General features: G+C 43.2%; 1 protein-coding gene across 3 annotated transcripts in view; it reads right to left on the bottom strand.

Annotated features, from left to right (window-relative positions):
- ARHGEF10 (Rho guanine nucleotide exchange factor 10) overlaps positions 1–14289 on the bottom strand; it is a 120275-nt gene extending 105986 nt beyond the window's left edge. For 2 of the 3 annotated variants that reach the window (XM_030036803.2, XM_030036805.2), the window contains exons 1-2: positions 14136–14288; positions 66–141 (exon numbers count right to left, since the gene is read on the bottom strand). In XM_030036803.2, the coding sequence (XP_029892663.1) occupies positions 66–102 (37 nt within the window). In that variant the 5' untranslated portion in view covers positions 103–141; positions 14136–14288. Of the gene's footprint in view, positions 1–65; positions 142–14135 lie in introns of all 3 variants that reach the window. The other variant, XM_030036804.2, reaches the window with a different exon arrangement.
- Between the last annotated feature and the right edge of the window lie 6266 nt (positions 14290–20555).

Below are 20555 nucleotides of genomic sequence, written 5' to 3'. Positions count from 1 at the left end.
CTTTTGGAAATATAATCAAATTGTAACAACAAAATTGGCTTTAAACCCCAAACTACTTCAATTACCTTCTGGTGGTGGGGGAGGGAATTCCTCTGTGTCCATCCTAGAGTATCCACTGAGCCTTTAGCAGACTGAAAAACCCTGCAAAAACGAAGGGAACATGTTTTGTAGATGAACATAATTTCCAAATATTGAGACACTCCTTTTCAATTTGGCCAAGCTCATACCTATTAGCTAATACCATTATGGAAGAGAGGAAATGCATTTTGAAGCAAGACGCCAGGCACATGCAGTCCAAATTTTTATGTACACAGCCCTCAGTATTGGAGCCAATTCTTTTAATGATCTCAATAAGCCAGCTGAAGAAAGATGAAGTTTTCAAACTATTTGGTACTCTGCAGCTCCCACTGTGACAATCACAAGCAGATTACTAAAACATGTTATTTCAATGCCTGTTTGGAGTATATATTCTCTTTCAAAATCTTCATGAAGGGGAGAGGGATAAAAATTCTAGGAAGCTCATCAGTTTTGATGATGCTTCTCTCTCTTTGGCAATCAGAAGTCACAAGTTTCAACTATACATTTTATACACAGCTGCTTCTCTTCTTTTCATTTTTTTGGCAATCTTAAAAACCCCGCTTGAGTCCCTTCACTTCCAGCTCTCTGGAGGAGAGTGAAGTACTAGCGAGCAGTCTCCTGAGCACCTTTTCTTTCCTCCTCTTTTCTCAAATAGCATCAATCTCAAGGTTTAAGGGAAAGAATAAACCTACAAAGCATTCTCTTACTTTGGTCCTGAATACACGCTGAGAGAGAGCAAAAGCCCAGAACCCACAAGAGAGATTTTCCTTCCTTCCCCATAACAGTACTTAATAGTGATATTCCAGTATCATCTGGAAGGAAAAACTGGATCTGTTGTGCTGAGCAATGCACACATTCTGCCCCAAACCCATTTTCACTCTAACTCAAGAGACAGCATGTCAAAAAGAGAGATTTCAGAACAAGGGTGAGGAGGAAAAGTAAGTTTCCAAAAGCCACACAAGACAGCAGAAGAGCCAATGCTGAATTTTCTGTCCTACTCTTGAGTAGCCCATAGACATTAATCTCAAGAAGATACCATTTCTGCTGGCAACACCACACAAAACAGCTCAAGCCCTTGGAATGTCTCCACAGCCGAAATATGGAAAGAGTAAGTTGAAGGACATAGTGAAAATCAAGGTACAGTGGAGAAATAATAAACTAAGCGAATCGGGATAGAGAGCTCAAATCAATTGCCACTTACAGAAGAGGTAGCAGTAAATGGAAGAAGTGCCTCAAAAAAGGATCCGACCTTAGGAGGTACCAGGGAGTTTACCTCCCTGACATCAGGTATGCAAGGGCAAATCATCAGGACAGACATGCCAGGAAGGATAACAACTCTCGTAGCGCTAGATCCTCATATGATGAGACAATCCATAACAACTTCCATTTTCTAAGCATACAAAATTCCCTTTTAAATCGTCTTAAGCAAGTCCTAGGCAAAACGAAGTAGCTTCAGAGCCAAGGCTCAGAAAGGATTCATCCACGTATACAATATCTGTCTATAACACAGAAAATATTCCATTATGTGCTTTCACTATACAGTGTCCCTTCTAAAGCCTCTCTCTACAATTTATATCTGCAGAGCTCAAAGGCGTGTTCCTGCTTACAAATGTCTGGAATGCATCTTGCCACACCAAAATTGTCAGCCAAAATGAGGGAAAATTATGGTTTGAAGAAAAGGCTATTTTTCTTTATTCCTTTAAAGCTGAACCATCACTGGAACATAGATTTTTTTTTCAAGTGTGAAACATGCAATAACCGGCAAACCTCTGAAAGTTAGTCTCGGCACCTCTTCCAAATACATCTTTAACAGAGTAGCTAAAAGGCCTTCAGAATTTTTTTTTTTTTTTTTTAATTTAAACGTATGATGCAACTTTTCAAACACCTATGTAAGTTAACTTCGCCAATGATTTTTAAAAACAGTTTCTTCCTCACAAGCAAATACTAACAACACGCAGAGCTGAGCTATGGAAGTTTGCAGCTTGTTTTCCATTTTGATCTAGCTCACAGTGACATCGCTTCGAATTACACAAGAATTGTGTCGAGGAAGGACACAGACCCAGTGTTAAGAGTCCTAGCCACTGACCTGCTTGCTCCCATCTGAACAGTGCAGTTATTCACAAGAAGAAAGATACACTTTCTCACTTAAGAATGCCTTAGGGGTTGACTTATACATTGCATTAATTCATCTTGAAGTTCCACAGATTTTTCTCTACTTCTTAGATGCTGAGAAAAATATTGCAGTAGCAAAGAGAGCCTGTGTATTGTACATTCCAGTAATGCCCTCCATAAAAATAAAATAATTGCCATTTTATATAGCAGACGGCATGTTCATGAACGATCTTTAACAGTACCACATTTCAAAGAGAAGTTTTTCACTCTTCTATTGAGAGGCAGGGGAACTAACTCAAGTTGAAGATGTTTAAATCAAGATTAAGCCAGATGATTTAATTTGACGAGCAGCATATGGCACAGCTTGCCTTTGTAGCTCAGGTGGTTTCCCCATTGACTCTGCTGCTAACAGTTACACACCACACAGCTATACAGGTGCATTCAAACACTAATCGTGGAAATCACAGCTCGAATTAAGCTGAAAGGGACCTCCGAATGTTCCCTCATACACTCAGGAGAGGTGCCTTCACAGTTAGATGAGGTCGCTCAGGGCCTTTCCCTCCCAGGTTCTGGACCCCCCCCGAAGGCGGAGGTTTCGCCACCTCCTGGGGCAGCCTGATCCTGTGCTTAACCAGCCACTCCACGAAGAGTTCTTCCCTACGCCCAGCTGGAATTACCCTCGCAGCACCTTGCGGCCGTTGCCTCTCATTCTCCCGCTGTGCGCCCCCGAAAAAAGCCTGGCTCCGTCTTCTTTCCGAGCCCGCCTTGGGGAGCGGAGGACTGCAATTCAGTCCCCCTCGGCCCTTTCTCCTCAGAACGACACAAACCCAGCTCCTCAGCCTCTTCCGACCTGTTCCCACCGCCGGCCGTGGACTCACTCCAGCCTGCCAGTCCTTCACTTGTACTGGGGCCCCACACTGAACGCTGAATTCCAGACGCAACATCGCGACCGCTGAGTAGATGTTCTTTAGGTTAACATAAAATTATGTAAGAAATTGAACAGCTATGTGCTTTTAAGACACAAAATACTAAAATTTCGTTCCAAAGGTATTTAAAAACTGCAAATCGAAAAAAACCCACTATTAAACATGAAACACGTGAGCTATTCATGTGTGTTGCATTATAAAATTATGATTCTGAATAACTGAACAACTGCCCTGACGTACTGGACGTGACACACAGGTTATAAAAATACGGAGCTTTTTTCCCATATGAAACTGATTTCTCAAACTTACTATAAGTTCTATTTAATGACTCAAACTGCTCCCTTCTGGGCTCCACAGCAATCACAGAAACACAGGGACAGAAAGAAGCTCTTCAAGTTACCTGGCCCAAAGTTTAAGATTTCCCATGGGCTTCCAGACGACCCACCAATTCACCTAACTCAGTGCTCATCGCCTCCTCTGCTTCAGACGCGGGTAGAGGTAGCCGTGGCTGGTGCAGACCACGGTGGTGGTCTACAGACTGCCCCCCTTTCTATCTGCTCCCCCACATTTCCCCTGGGTACCCAACGTTCAGCAGATGCAGAGGGAGAGGCCAAGGAGCTCCCAGGCACTTCTATGAGAGGCAGGTGACCCGCTCTGGCTGAAAGGACTGGCCCTCGCTGCCCCCGTCTGCCTCCTCGTGTTTTCCCCTGGTCCCTTCCTGTCAAACTGTTAGGAGGAACAGGTAACTCTTACTCATATTTACAGACTGGAAGAGGAAAGGCAGCTTTCCAACTTTCTCAGTTCCCAGTTTAACTGTCCACTTATAACAGGTTAGTCATTGAACCGATCTAGCTGAACAAAACCCAAATATTCCAAGCCTAAGAGACTACTGCTGTTAAAAAAAAAAAATAAATATTTGTAGCAGGGCAGCATGCTTTTATTCCAGCTGTTTAGCTAGTAACTTCATAAGTTTGTCTTTAAAAATCAGCAATAACCATGCTAAATGCACGCATTTTGAAAGAAAAAAATCAGATCTCTGAATACTGCAAATCATTCAGGTCCTCACCAAGTCTGTAATGATTTCTAAATTTTAAACTGATATTTAAGAAAAAAGGAATTAAAATACCACATTAAAATCTGATGTTCCTGGGCAATGTTTCTCATGCAGAGGAGTCCCACACAGTCGAAGTAGTCAGATCTTTAATGGCACTCACACCAGAAACCAGAATCTGCTGAGCATGAAACAATCCCCAAGGACAGGTCCCAACTCTTATTTCAAATTTTCCACCGAAAGCGCCCACCTTTGACCATGAATGAAAGCTGGTACGAAAGGAAGTGGGAGTCTGCAAAGTTCCACAGCAGAGCTTACAATCTCAGAGTGCTAACACGTGAATAACAGAGGCTGGTGACCTGGCATCCGTGAGACTGAACTTCTGATTCCACGGCAAATGGCAGTTTTAGCAAAGAAAACAAAGGCAGCTTTATACTTGTCCAAAGACTACAGAAGAAAGTCAAAGTTCCTCTCCGTGACTCAGTTTCCCCTCTCATTACCTCTGGTAACATCTTCTACCTCCAGGACTAGGTTTTTCAGCTACAGCTGCGCATCCCGTTTCATTTGATAGTTTCCTGTAATTGCGGGACAAACAACAGATCACCAGTTCTCAGCCACGGGAATACAAATACTGATCAACATCTGCATTTCCACTTCATCGAAACTATTTTCCGAAAGTCATTACCTGTACAATAGTCAGTAGGCAACAGAAACAGGACCAACGCAAACTCCACCAAAACTACGAGGCAGCGCAGCGTTCAGACCTGGTGGCGCAGTACCTACGCGCTCAGCGCCCAAGGGGCACACACTGCCAAGTTTTCCAGTTCCACCACCTCAAGAACCATAAAGGCGACATACCTTCTCCTTAAGGAGTGTGCACTGTAACTGCAGCAACATCAGGATTCTTCATTCTTATCGCTGCAGAAAGAATAAGCCAGTGAGCATTTTTTAACAGAAAACAGAAAAGATGAAACGAGGAGACTGATTTTCAAGGAGCTGTGACTCATGGAGAAAGCTTAGTGCAGGCAAGCTGCAAAGTAACTTCTCTGAGAAAGCCTGAAAGCCTAAAAATTAAATTAAAAAAAAAAAAAAAAAAGGGCAAGAAAAAACTGTGAAGCCCATGGAAAGCCCATGGATGTCTAAAATCCTCTTGGTCCACGTCACTTACTGACTATTGCTGTGTAATGCCCAATTCAGTCTTCTTCCACCTGTAACTACAGAACTCCTGCTGGGAAGTAAATCTTTGTGAAATTTGATATATAGACTCTTTTGGGGGTGCAGAGAAGCAAGGAGAGAAAAGAACACAGAAGAAAGTAGGTTAATTTCCTTTTTTTTCCCCCCCTATACCTCAAGATGGCTCTGTTACAAAGAAAAAATAAAAATTGATAGCACAATTTGTTTTCCACACAAGACTATTCCAAAGAAACAGACTGTAGAATTTATTTCTTTTTTAAGAGATGTTTTTACACTAGAGTGGGTGTGAATGAAGCAGGCATTTATATTATGACAGCTTACCATCACATGCTGTAAGGCATAGAAGAAGGCTGTATCAAGAGTGGATCATTATTTCTTTTAACATATATCTAGTTTTATTGATAGCTATCAGTCCTGTACTGTACCAATTTTATTCCTAGATTTATCAAAGAAAATTACCTAACTTATAAGCAATGGAATAATAAGGAACTGCATAGGTTCAAGTAGAAAATAAATATGAAGCCCAGTTCCTGGCTCAGTTACAGCCGGGGGAAATTCCATTATCAGCTGCAACGCAAATAAGGTCAGATCCACAGAGATAAACACTTTTCAGACTGCATGCAGAATCCACTTCCCCAAAAGCTACTTCACTTCTTTTTCTGCCACCCTTTCTCGTACCAAAGAGCATCCTGCTCAAAGCTAGAGAATAACACGGCAGCAAGCCCTGAACAAGAAGCAATCTACAGGGACACCCCAGGAACACGACTGAAGATTGGTTTTCTGATCCTTCTTTTTAAAGGATATTATTTACAACATTTCTTTAACTAGAGCGGATTCCTGCCCAGTACATCATCTGAAGGAGGGGAAAAGAGGAAGAAAGCAAAGACTGCATTTGCAGATTTGTCTGAGGGCTCCTTACCCACAACACAAGCAGAAAGCACTATGGATTTTTTAATAATTATGTTCTTCCCCTCTACAGATTGTTATCGCAAGGCAAAATACAGAATCACCGACTCACAGACTCCTTCAGGTTGGCAGTGCCGTAGCAGGTCATGTAGCCCAACCTGCTGCTCAAAGCCAGGTCAGCTATCGGGCGAGACCAGGCTGCTCTATCTGCTGAGATCCTGAAAATCTCCAAAGACAGAGACTGCACAACCTTGCCAGGCAACCTGTTCTCCTGCTCGGTTGTCCTCCTAGAGAAAAACATTGCCCTTAGGTGTAGTTAGAGCCACCCCTACCTCAGTTTGTGACCACTGCCTGTTGTCCTGCCAGAGGACGGGCAGGCAGGGGCAGGCTGACGTTAGGCCCTTGAAGCACCTCTGCTCCAGGCTGAACAAGGCCAGCTCCCTCAGCCTCTCCTCCGGAGCAGGGCCGCCACTCCCTGACACGGTGGTGGCCTTGTGCTGAACTCGCCCAGTTCACCCACACCTTCCTTATCCTGCGGCGGGGCGAGGTGCGGGCGCAGAGCTGGACGCAGTACTCCAGGTGTGGTCCGAGGAGCGCCGAGCGAAGGGGACCCTTCCCCCGGAGGAGCTCCTCCTTCCCACGTGCCCAACCGTCCACTCGTTGTGGGTGACCTTCACGAAGCTCCTGCCAGCCAGCTCCTCCAGCCTGCCCACGTCCTTCTGGGTAACAGCCCTGATCTCAAGCACATCCGCTGCTCACCCCTTCCCCCGGTCTGGGGTCACCCGCAAACTTCAGGAGCAAGGGCTGGTCGACTTCCAAGCCAGGCATAACGTGAAACAGGAGACGTGCTGTGACAGACAGCGAGGGCGCTCCGCTGGTGACCAGCTCCAGGTAAGTTATAACCAACTGGCCGCCTCTCAACCCAACCAGACCACCAGTTTTTCACCCATCTAGTAGTACACCCACCCAGACCACAACGGCATCCTGCGGAAGAGCTTGCTGAACCCAACGCGAACGGACGATTTCATTAAGGTCTGTAGCACTAAGCTTAAAGACGGGAAAGCCGAGACCTACAAATACTTAAGGAATGAGAGGGAATATGGGTAAAAAGTCACCAAAACCAGGGAAGGGAACAGGTTCCTGAACATGCACGTAGGGCGCCCGACCTTCAGCGAATAAGCCTTTGCTCCTGCCTCGTGTGCTGGCAACTGTCTGAATACCCAAAGGAAGAAGGGGGACATCGCCCCGGGTTTTGGAGGCTGTCCCGGAGGTCGAATGCACCATAACAAATCGCAAGCATCCAAAGAATTAAAAGTGAATGTTGGCATCACATAATTTTAGTGAGGGATGATTTTTTTTTTTTTTTTTTTTTTTTTTGTTCTGTGCCACACAAACTAGATGACTGCGTCGCTGGTTCAAGACCTTGATCTTCCATGTCGCGTGCCCAAGCAAAACAAAAATATATGAATACTAATACTATATGAATACTATTTTTTCTTAATTTGCTCTAAATTTGATTGCAATCAAGTAACTTCACCTGGAAAAGTAATCTTATTTCTGAAATTTCCTCTTTTAAACTTAATCCAAATCAGTCCCTCTCAATATTGGAGATCAAGTATTACCTTAACCGGAAGCAGCCTCAGCAAGATTTCTATTTTTAAAGTCAGAGAAGATCCTTGCATGCTGCATAACACTTCAATTGTGATGTAATCCCACATAGGGTTTAGTTGCATACATATTATTACAATACACATGTAATTAGAAGTAGTATGCATAGACTTTATAATTTATTTAAAAATGCACCAAAATAGTAATTTACTCCAGTAATTCTGATCAGCTTTGCACGTAAAATACAGTATTTTTGTCACTGGGAAAATGTCCCCTCCTGAAACCTATTTTGATTCCCCAGCAAACCAAGTTCTTAGCTTCCAAAAAAAAAAAAAAAAAGTAGGTGAAGGCAAGGAATATTTTTATGGATACACTCGATAAAGCGTTTTTTCCCCCTTCAATTTTACTTCGTCTGCACATCCACCACAAAAACAGAAAGTCCTGGTCAAACTTGCATTAAATCCATGAGTCCTAGTTTTAAAAGGCATAGGTTGTCTTTCAAGATACTGATGACAACTGATGAAAGCTTCTATCAGAAGCTCTTTCCAATGATACAGGTGAAATGATACAGTGAACTGAAGATTCAGTTTCTACCGCCTTCTGCAAACCTAGTCCTGACAGAGGCACTTTTCCTGAACACTTTCAGTTCTTTGGGTGCTACTGTCCTTCCAAAAGTAACCACACTGTTTCTCATCAAAGACAGCCCATTCCATCTGATCATTACAAAAGTGTCCAGTTGAACAAATTTATTTCACCTGATGAATAAAGTTATTAAGAATATAAATATAGACTCTTACGCCTGTGTTTTTAAAATAACTATTTGGAGTAAAATATGGAAGTGCATTTCTAATCACAAATTTGACTCATAATTCATGCTCTAGAAAAATAACAATTTTCATTGATTTTCTAACACCAAAATATTATTCAAATAAATCAGAAATCAGGTAATGCAGCCATTAAATCATCCATTAAAGTAAGAAAGAAGAACAGTAATAGCACCTGCACAAAACAGCCCTCATCTTCAAAAAATGTATAATGGAAGGCAGTTTTCCGTGGAAGCGTAAGTTCTGCATCTAGTCCTAACATCAGCAGTCTTTACTCTTTCCTTGATTTGGAAATGATTGAGTAGACCTCTTTCTTCTCCACCTTCTATAGTTTGAAAGGGAAGTTTTTAAGACTCAAATTAGTCAGTCCATGGTTTGCAACAACATTAAATATTATGTACAAAAAACTAAAAGAAAACTGAGGATGAGACTCTGAATGCTTTAAAATGGTGAAAAACATAAAGTCAAGAGCCATAAGCTCAAGACTCAGTGCGGTCCTAGCAGGAAATCTAAATATTGCCATCTACTCCCTAGTAGCTTACAAACCCATTTTACAGATGAGGAAATAATGTTTATCCCCTTTCTTGAAATTTCTGAGATGTTTATTCTGTATCTCTAAGGAAAAAAAAAATATTCCTATGATTTCTGCAATCTTTTTGAAAGTATTTCGAGAAAACAGATTACAGAACAGAAATGAGAGTGAATGTTTGACCTTGAGCCTGGATCCTAATAGTTCGTATTCATGGTTCAGTCCCAAGTAACAAGTATTGTACAGTACAGTAAGTCACTGAAACAGATTTTCCCAAGATAATGCCCCTATTCAGCACTGCGTAAGTAGAACAATTTATTTTGCTCTGGTTAACTGCTTCACCCACGCATTTGACATTAAGCTTCAGGCTTCCTGACTGAGCAGCAAACATGTAGGACATGAATCAATGTTGTGCAGTTATGCCTCACTTCCCACAGTCTTGCTGATTCAGGCAATTCAGAATAAAATATGAATCAAGTTTTTGATCTAAAAACACAAGTTGGAATACTTTGTCATCACTCCCTTAAAAACAAGTTGTACTTTTACATGTCCCTGGTTTCAAAATAATCTGAAGTATTTTGGTGTGAGTAAAATTCAGGTTCTTTAGTGTAAGAAAACGTCCAAGTGATTTAAATCTCAAAGATGCTAATAAAGCAGTAGTTTCCTTCCACGGATACGTGACAGACCTCGAATCCTGAGATTCTGCTCTCTACAAACCACATATGCACACAATGACATCACCGAGAAAGATGTGAAAACAGAGAAAGTATTAAGACGTAGTTGTATAGGTCCAAAATGAGAATTTTGGTTTATCCCGCTCATGTACCTCCCCGCCTTATTATAAAGAGCACCTCCCCCTCATAACATTCCTGCAGTCTCCCTAAGTAATTCTCAGGCTTCAGTTTATGAATCCCTGGTAATTTCCAAACATCCAGGCTTGCAGCTTTCCCACTCTTTAAACTACTTCTAGATTCAGAAAAGGATTTACAAATATTAATTTTCCACTAACAGATGTAATAATAAGAAAGAATTCATAAGAATAGGAACAGGAATGGAAAAAAATATCTTGAACGAATGCTGATTTTAACAAAAGAAGGTCTTGGATATAAAAAGTGCCTCCTTCAGATGTTGTAGAATATATACAAAATGAAAGACTAATTCATATCACTATCAATGAAGCCTCATTTACTGCCCTATTATAACATACAAAATGTTCAAAAAGTAAGACGCGCTCAACAATTGCATTCACAGCATTTAACTTAACACTGTAACTCCAAAGGAAGTTTCTCTATGGGACAACTGCTGCGACAGATATTCCACAAGAAGCATCCAAGGATGGTACGGAAATGCACTTACAGCTCAAAAAGCCATTAGGAAGCTGAACTTACGGAAAGACAGTTTCAAATATACCTTTAAATTTAGAGGCCATAAGACAATTTCCCATGAGTTCCCTTCTACAGTTCTAAACTAAAACTGTAAAATGGAAAGACATAATTAAAGAAAAAGCAAAAAGTGAAACAAGTCACTGTACAGAAGAAGAAAATTATTTTCTTAATCTTTACGTATGTGGGATAGTAAGTACTACACACTGATCATTTCTTCATCACATACAAAACTGAGCACAGTATAGCATTATAGACGCATGAATAAATTCACTGCAGCTCTGCAAAATACACAAATTTAAATCTGAAAGTCTGCATCAAAACTACTCCTCCTCCTCCTAGATTGCAGATTGTGTTTCCTGGTTTCTTCAGAAATAGACTTAAGTTTATAAATTTTCTACAACAGATTCTAAAAATAATTTCTACTTTATATAGAAGCAGTTAATAGACTTCCTGTTTTACAAATGAGTAATGCACTATTCCCAGTTGCATTAAATTCTGTTAACAATTATGAAGTCTGACAATAGCCCTTCAGGTTTTAGACAAGCTTGTTGTCTTCCTTCAAATGTTTATAAACTATGCAAGGACTCCTAAACAGCTCAGAATCAACTGAAGAACTTCTCCGGTGTTGAGATTTCTTCATATCAAGTTTATTAATGCCGAGACTAAATACCCTCAATTGTAAAAGAAATGGAAAACAAACAACAATCCCAACCCCCCAGCAGTAAGTAGCAGTGTCCTGGCAAAAAGAAAAAAGAAAAAAGAAAAAAAATCAGTACAAGATTTTATACATCCTAAATGGTATATACAAAGAAAACAAACAGACAAACAAAGAAAAAGCTCTGTTAAAGACAGTAACTTAAATAGACTTAAAGACACTAAAAAACTCCAAGAGCATTTAAAAAAAGCTGTGATGCCTAACATTAAAAACCCAGCCTACTCAAAACTAAGACTGTACCTTACTTTAGACATGCTATACAGCTACCAGGTTTAGGATAATAAGAACCTTTTACATTTGACATACAACTAAAGTAAGTGTTTAGACTTAGTATTTCAATCTGGTGTAAGTCAGTACACTTCCACTGAAGTTAATGGGCTAGAAGTAAAAAAAAAAAAGATGCAGAGGTACCTAGACCCTCGATTTCAATCACAATAAAAATGAGAATCTAAATACTACTTATGTAATACTGTGGATTTTTAAAGTTAATCTCAATAAATGTTAAAGCTTGTTTCACAGTATTCTACTCCAGGAAAGGATTGTCGCCGCATACTGATGAGCAAAACTGTATCCTATCTGAGAGTCACCATAGCTCCTGGGCAGAGGAGGGCTCCTGTGCACGGGCACAGAGGGTGGCAGCCGCCTCTTGGGTGCTTTGGCGTGCTCGCCACTGACCTGTCAAAGCAAATAGCACGAGACCTGCGCGTTTGGTCTCAAAGTCTCAGGGCTGCGACGCCAGCCGGCACTCACGCATCACGCAGCGCCGTGGCTCCTCGCCGTATCCCGTGGTGTAGGAACTCCTGAAGCCCAAATCTATAGGATCCTGCCGGGTCCTGGCACTCAGCAGGAGCCGACGGGCTGCACGTTCCCGAGGCATCTATCTGCTTCCACGGTCCTTTCTCCCACCACATCCACCTGCAGGTATCAGCCACGAAAGCCCCACGCACTGGACACCCAGTGCCTGTCCCATCACAGCACACCCGTCGCCCTCACATAGTACGTCACATCTCACGTACAACGCCACAGGTAAGCTAAGAGATCCATAGACTGCATTATAGAAGTCAGGAAATCTCACTGTAAAGCCTTCAGAAATACCAGATTTCAAGGTAGCGTCTAAAGAACTACTGTTCATAACCAGATAAACACATGCAACTAGTTCCTGGGCTACTGAGCCCGAGGGTGGAACAAAAAAAAGACAAGATGGATTAAACAAAGCAAGTCAGAAAGATTATCAAGATCAAACAGATCACCCAAGTGAAAAGAATGAAGGGCCCATTGAAGAAAACAGCTGAACAGCCAGAACCCCTGCCTGAGTAATGGGCTTGCAGTTGTAGGCGCCCAACATGTCCCATGTTCAGGCAATAAATCTGTGTCTCCTGAGGGGCAAGACAAAATTTAAAAAAAACATAATACTTCATTTCTACTGCAGAATAGATTGCTCACTGGAGTTTACTAAGCAGAGGAAAGGCTCTGGGAAAACATTTATTTTCTTTACAATAATAACAGTCACAAACTAACATACAGTGGTATATCCTCACTATTTATTCAGCACGAGGCAGTCTTTAAACAGTCAATCTTTCTTATTTCCTGACTCATGGAAAAAAAAAAAAGCACCAACAAAAACCCCAAACTATATCTTTTTCTGGTAACAGTTAAATTGCACAACTGAAAAAAAAGATACTTTTTACATTGCAACTAAACAACTTCAAACCTGCTAGCACAAGATAAAGGCCATGATCTCAGTAGCTTTGGGGAAAAAAAAGGATTGAACAAATACTTAACTAAAAGAGGGCAGAATTTAAGACGGATAAAATCTTTTTGGTCAAAAATACAAGCACCACCTAAAGGCCTTTAAAATAAGCCTTTGCTATGGGCAAATTACTAATAGCTGTCTTTGCAAGCACCTGGTATTGCCCACTGACTAAGCTCGCTCACTTGCCCATGTGAATGCCTGGCCAATCTTTTAAAGCTGTTCTTGCCTCACCCGGTAAGAACAGGGCATCTTTCAAAAGCCACTACACGGTCTGGGATCACCACGAGCAACTCTAACTCCTGCAATAGCTGAAGTGTTAATTACAAAGAAACCAAAGACAATTTTAAAACCTCCTTTGAAAAAAAAAAAAAAATACAGAAATGGACAGTTGTTACTGTGCTGAAGTACTTTTCCCCTGTTTCACGAAAGCCAATTTAATTGCAGATGCCAACTACAAAGCTGGTGCCGAACGCAGTTTTTAAGAAGGGGGAAGGAAAGAAACTCGGGTCCCCCCGGGACCCCGGATCGTCCAAGAGCCTTGTCCGCACCTGATGAAGGGGCGCGGGAAGCTGGAGCCAGGCAGCTCCCGGTGCCGAAGAACACGAAGAGGCGCACAGGCGAGCAAAACCCCAGGGAAAACCTCGGGGAAGAAAACTTCACCAAAGAGCAAGGGCCAGAAGTTTGGGAAAGGAGCGAATGCGTTTATTAACGATCCCCGGCAGCCCCGCTTCGGTAACTCGCCAAGCCGCGCTGGACCGGCAAAACCTCTTTAAGAAAACGTGTTAAAAAAAATCGGGTTTTTCCTCTCCTCCACCGAGGCGGGCAGAGATTCGCTCCCCAGCTGCCACCCGCGGGCTCCCCGCAGCCCCAGCGAGGCGCCGCGGGGGCGGCGGGCGGAGGGGGGGGGGATGAAGAGGAGGAGGAGGAGGAGGGGGTTGTCTCCACACGGAACCCCGAGCCCAGCCTCGAAGGACGAAACTTTCCGTGATGAACACGGCGGCGAGACCCCGGCCGCTCCCCGCCGGCCGCAGCCGCCCGCGGAGGGAACACCCACCTCCTCCGCCACGCAGCTCCGAGGCCTCGGCTCCGCCGGCTGCCCCGCCGCCCGGACGTGTCACTCACCCCGCCCCGGGGGCCGCCGCCGATCGCGCACTCGCTCGCCGCCGAGCGGAGCTCCCGAGTCCCGGCGAGGGGCCGCCCGGCTCCGGCCGCCGCCGCCGTTACCGCCTCCGCGGGGCGGCCGCGCCCCGCCCGCTGCCGGGCCTTTCGGGCGGCGCCCGCCGCCATTGGCGCAGCGCGAAGCCCCGCCGCCTCCCGGTTGGCTCGGCGGCCCGTCGGTCGCGGCGGGGCGGGGCGGGCGGGGGCGGGCAGCCGTCGTCGCCCCCCGCCGCATTCCTGCCGCCGCACGTGACGGGAGCCCGGCCCCGGGGGGGAGCCCGGGGGGGGGGGGGGGATGCGGGGGTCGCCGGTGCGACGGGCGAGGAGCGGAGCTGCGGCCGGCCGCGGGAGGCTCAGCCGCGACCGGGAGCGGGACGGCGCCACGCGGGTGAGGAACTTTTTGTCCCCTCGGCCCCGCTCTCAGGAACAGCGCGCGCTAGGCCACGGGAGCTGTGCTGGAACTTGGTCCCGTTTCTCGCTTGAAACTCTTCAGCGCTTTTCAAAATCAAAAGGTTTTGCAAAGGCGCTGGCACCTCAGGCCTAACCTTTACCTCTGGGCGCTTTCCTGGCAGGCAGCGTCGCCGCAGCCCGGTACGGACCGAGCGGGCCCCGCCGTCGCGCGAAGGCGACGCTTGGCCTGCAGGTAACGCCAACCACCCGAACACGATTCGGGACCGAACGCGCCCCTTCCATAAAAACGGAAAAAAAAAAACCCAGACCTTTACAAGATGCAGTTGTTTTGAAAACGTGCACTTTTCAATGTATCCACGTACGCATCTCTCCCACTTCGGTGAGAATAAATGCTCTTAAGCGCATTATAAGTCCTTAAATACATTGTAAGTCCTTGACATAAGTTACAACCATTTAATATTGCTAAATATTTTTTAAAGTCTTTGCACCACTTCTAAGCATGAAAACTTCAAGCTAAATGCTGTTCAAAGATCCACGCATCACCCAGCAGTGATCTTTGCCTATTTAAGTGCATGCATGCTTCAGCCAGTAATGAAGTATGCCCAGGTATAGTAAATTAATTATCGTTACGTGAAAATGTTAGTAGAAAATGGTGGCATTTCAAAAGACATTTGGCTAATCCACCTTTTATCTACATTTTTTATTTGTCAGTAGTTTAACGACACACACTCACATTCACAGCTATCCCATGTCTTTATGTGGGTTCATACGACCTGAGTTACAAATTAAATATTTAGAAGTATTACTTTCAAAAATGTTACTGTTTTCACAAAGTTATTTCTTTTTAATGCAGTTTGTCACAGTGTGAACTTAAAATAGTTCTCACGTAGCTCTATAGGCTCTACATAAGAAAGAAAATGAGAAGATTGGGCCATACGTAAAGGTTAAAGCCAGGAATACCATTACGGCATTCAGTGCAGCTTCCAGCAGAGACACCACTTTATCCTGTTGCTTCTGTAATTTTTTAAACATGTTGCACTTCACTCACATCCAGCTATCATTTCAGGAGCTGAAATGGCAGGGAATTGGTCTTTGGCAAACTTTAATAACTGCTTATCATTAGAGGCCATGTTAAAGAACAGACACATATCTAGACAATTGCAACTAGCTCAATTCCACAATTAAAAATATCATTAACTAGCAATATCCTTCCCCTTTGGGCAGCCAACTCATTTTCCACGTACACTAATTTCTTCCTTTCATAGTTATCTTTCACTGTTCGAGAGACAAACTTCAAATCCTTCCTGCAGTTCTTTTCTGCACCCTTTTGATCTTTGATAATCGCTTCTTCGATTCTGGTGACCATACGTAAATATCCTTCTCTAATTCCAACAAAATGTCGCTGTGGAAACCTTGGTGGACAAAACCAACAACAGCAGATAAACTTACAGAGAAGCAAAACTAATTCCAAAATAACTTGCATTCTTCCTACTATTTTCTAAGGCAACATCCTATTAGCAGTCATAATTAGCACCCTAATCATTGCAATCACAAATTCATTATTTATCCATCCATAAATAGTTGTTGATAATTAGAGTACAGATAATGGCTGTCTCCAGAGTTAACATGATGCTGTTCATAACCAGGTCTTAAGATGATGTTTAAATTGGTTTTACTGGTGATACACATAGAAAGAGACCTCACCAGAATTCACTTACTCTCATTGCTGCTTACTGGGGCTTCAGCAGATACCTCTCGCCTCCAAGCTACCATAGGTCATGTATCTACTCCAGTACATGTACTGGGTATCCTAAGGACACCATGGACCCTGAGCAGTGTCCTGGCCTCAACGTGACACAATGCTGTGAAGAAGGGACCCCTTTTTTCTCTCTCCATGGAAATAGGGGTGGGTGAATGTAAACTTTAATTTATGATTCCTAAGGACGTACAACATCATTCCTAAGGTTTGCTTTCCAAAACGTTGCATGAAATCTGAACAAGATATCTAAAACTTAGGTTACCAAGTTCTCCCGTGAAGGCTGATTTTCTCAGTTTCTTCTGTTTACCAGCTAATGTAGCTGGCATTTTCTCTTCAGGAGTTTTCATCCACTGGAAATTCAGAAGTTGTTTCTCCTGGTGTTCTCAACTGCATCCTCCACAAAGACAGTGTGTTATCTGGTTACTGTAATCCTTCAGAAATCACTCAAAGCCATTGCATCCAACGGCCTTGCTTAACCTGAGCATCTGCAGAACTCATGCTGGAGCCTTGTAAAGTTACAGGTCCCCTCTACTTCCCTTACCAAACAAGGCTGAGTGACAATACTTTTTTAAATTTTTATATATATTTAAAAATATTTTTTTAAAAAGGCAAACGACACAGCTTCCTTAAGTTCAGACTATTATGTCAAAATAACAGTTTGTTTTATAAAAGCATTGCTCATTCACGTTCTGATGTGATGCCTACTGCTGGCCTGTCTTCCAGGTCTCCCTGAAGCACCACCACCACTACTGGGAGACAGTTTGTCAATTCTGAGCAACAGGTTAACCTGACAATTGAGTTTTATAATACTGTGATGTTTTACCAGCACTAGAACTTCTTTCATGAACGCCTTTAAGAACTCTCTGCTTACAAGGAGTCTTTGCAAGTCAAATTCTCAGACTGCCAATTCAGACAGACAAGGTACAAATTTTCCTAAATTTTAATATTCCTCAGTACCAGAGTCCTTGTGTTACATCAGCTCCTTGTTGTCATGGGTGGCACATAAGCGATAGTACAGCCGATGCCGTAACTTGTTGTGGTGGGTTGACCTTGGCCAGCAGCCAGATGCCCACCCAGCCGCTCTCTCCCTCCCTCTCCTCAACAGGACGGAGGGCGAAAATGAGATGGAAAGCTCATGGGTCAAAATGAAGACAGGGAGATCGCTTAGCAACCACTGTCATGGGCCAGACAGACTCGACTTGGGGAAATTTCGTTTATTGCCAATTACAATTAGAGTAGGACAGTGAGAAACAAAGACAACAGTAAAAATACCTTCCCCCCCACCTCTTCTTCCCAGGCTCAATTTCACTCCTTCATTCCCGACTCCTCTGTTTCCTCCGCCCCGAGGGGCACGGCGGGATGGGGAATGGGGGTTGTGGTCAGTCCGTAACAGCTCCTCTCTGCGCTCCTTCCTCCTCACATTTCTCCCCAGCTCCAGCGTGGGTCCTTCCCACAGGCTGCAGTCCTGCAGGATAAACCTGCTCCTTCGTGGGTTTCCCCACGGGCTGCAGGGGAATCGCTGGTCCGGCGCCTGCAGCACCTCCTCCCCCTCCGGGGCTGCAGACTTGATTCTCTCACTTTTTTCCTTACCCCTCATTTTGCCTGTGTCATGTTTTTACCCTTTCTAAACCACAAAATTCCTACTTTTGGTTATTTTGCCGTGCTCTGATGGCTCTGCTCCATTCTGAAGCTGAGGAAGGGAAAAACTTGAATGAATTCACTGTCACGGGAGGACGATGAAGCACTAAGGTCACGCAACCGTGAAAGACAAATGCAACCTTCGGCTGAAGCAGAGCTACTTCCAGTGGCAGAAAGGAAGTACTAGTGTAATACAAGGTACTGAGAAGATTTTATATGAAATACTTTGTACAACTCGAAGCTGCCAACATTTAAGAAATAGGAATAGAGGTAGGGAAAGTGGCAAATAAAAAAATATTAGGACGGCTAGGAAAGTAAAAGAGCAGATTGATTTGTACTCATGAATATGCAAAAGAGCCTCCAGGGGTAAAAAATAAATATGTAAGATAAAAAGGCAATGATAATACAAGAATAAATTACTATAAATTAGAACACACTGTAGGCTCCTTCAGCCTTGGGCAATACATTGCTTAGGAACTTCGATGTCCTAAAAAAGGTCCTCAAACTTATCTTCAACCAGTGTCACAGTGATACGTAAAACAGTATGTTGCTGAGAAAAAAAGAAGAGTTAAAGCATCAGACAGTCTATGTATTCAATGTCCAAATGCAACCTGGTCAACACATTACAACATAACAACCAGTCTCAGCTACCTCATCCCAAAGCCTTCTAATTTTTTTTCGAATTTATTTCCTGTGACTCCTAAGCAAGGCTACTGCTGCTTTCCAGGATAAACTGTCTTCCTGTAAACATGACCCACAAGACAAGATGATCAAGCTCTTGTTAGATGCTCCAGGTCTACTCTATGCAAACCACTTCTCTGTACACTTGTAGTTTGCCTGCATGGCTTTGTTTTTCAAGGTATCGTAGTTATCACCTTCATCTACCCAGCAGAACTGCCTGGTCCAGAAACGTAGGAAAGTCAACCCTCTACCTTCTACAAAATTAGGCCTTTCTGAGGTGTATTTTTGACCCCGCTTGGTGCAAGCCCCACGCTTAAACTTCCATGAGCACAGCTTTGGTGACAAAATGCAGTGTTCACATGGTAAAGTGCTTTTGGCAGCAGAAGTAGCAAAGCAGGAGAGGGAACTTGCAGACCTATATAGCAATAGCAATATAAAAGTCAGGCCAAGTGAGTACCTGGAGCTGCCACAGTCAATTTTCAGTACTAAAACAAGGCACATCCTCACAAGTCTTTACAGTAAATGTCAGAGAACATTTGGTGAAAACAGCGTCAGCTCATACAGCACTCTAATGTGAACTAAGCATTCAAAGGAGCAGAGGCAGCTAAAAAGAGAATCCTATGAGGAAATAAATATTTCAGACAAGAAGTAATGCATCCTTTATCTGATAAAGCAAGTATTAAACTTCCACTCTCTCTGCTCAGGTCACATCCCTAAGGACTCAGAATTGACCCCAGCTGACTGTTCAGAACACACACACACATGGAGATAGCAGCAAGGAACAGCTCAGCCCATTTCCCTGCTTGCTTCTTCTCTGTTGACACGTGAGCAGGCCCCACTTCTCTCAAGCCAGGCCTGTCGGCCACCTTCAACACTGTTACGCCCTTGCACGTTTGCTGCATCATTATCTTTGTCATTCCACCTTCGCTCAGCACTGTTTGACTTACGGAAAGTTGTTTGTTTCTGCTCTGCGACACTACCACTAGCAGAACACGCTGATTAGTCAATCAGATTCGGAGCATGCGATGTCAACTCCAACACTGGAAACCCATCTGGGGGCTGACAACTAGAGCAACAGGCATAATTTACTTCATTAATGACCATCACTTATTTTTTATTCCAAATTATCAACTTAAATACCAGCGCCATGACACAAGATCAAAAGATTGTAATTGCTGAATAATACTGACAGCCTAAGTGGGCTCTAATACTTTTCTGGGAGTATGGCAAGAACTAAGTAGAATGTATTTACCTATTAATTGAAAACATCTGAATAGTAATATATTAGTAACATTTACATTCCTTTTACAGATTATTTACCAAAAAAAAAAAAAAAAAAAAAAAAAAAGGACTTTATTCATACAAGTACTATTATGCATTGTTCTTCTCATCCCAGTCTGTACCCACACACATTCCACAGTTAGTGGAGCTTTACACATGAACGTCTGTCTTCTGCTTCAATTAATCTTGGGGACTTCACAGCAGAGGCAGCTAGCAAAATTATGCCAGCCAGTTGCTTACACAGTGCATTCTTATAAGAATAATTAAAATGCCAGTAATGATGCTATTTTCCTTTAACTCACTAATGCTAAAGCGCATCAGGAATTAATTCCTGCAAAGCACCACGCACGACACAAACGTTTAATGCTTAGAATTATATTTTGTTATTTAGCAATGAGACAATTTTATTTTTTTTTAAATTTAAGGTGGCTCATACTAAACTATGAAATACCATGCGGTACCAAATAAAGTGTCTTCACAGTTAAGAGTCTAATGCAAAAATAGACCACACACTTCAAGTACACAAGGCAGAAGGGTCATTTCCAA

The sequence above is a fragment of the Aquila chrysaetos genome, chromosome 15, assembly GCF_900496995.4.
Source record: "Aquila chrysaetos chrysaetos chromosome 15, bAquChr1.4, whole genome shotgun sequence".
Classification (NCBI taxonomy): Eukaryota; Metazoa; Chordata; class Aves; order Accipitriformes; family Accipitridae; genus Aquila; species Aquila chrysaetos.
This window is presented reverse-complemented; position numbering and strand designations above follow the sequence as displayed.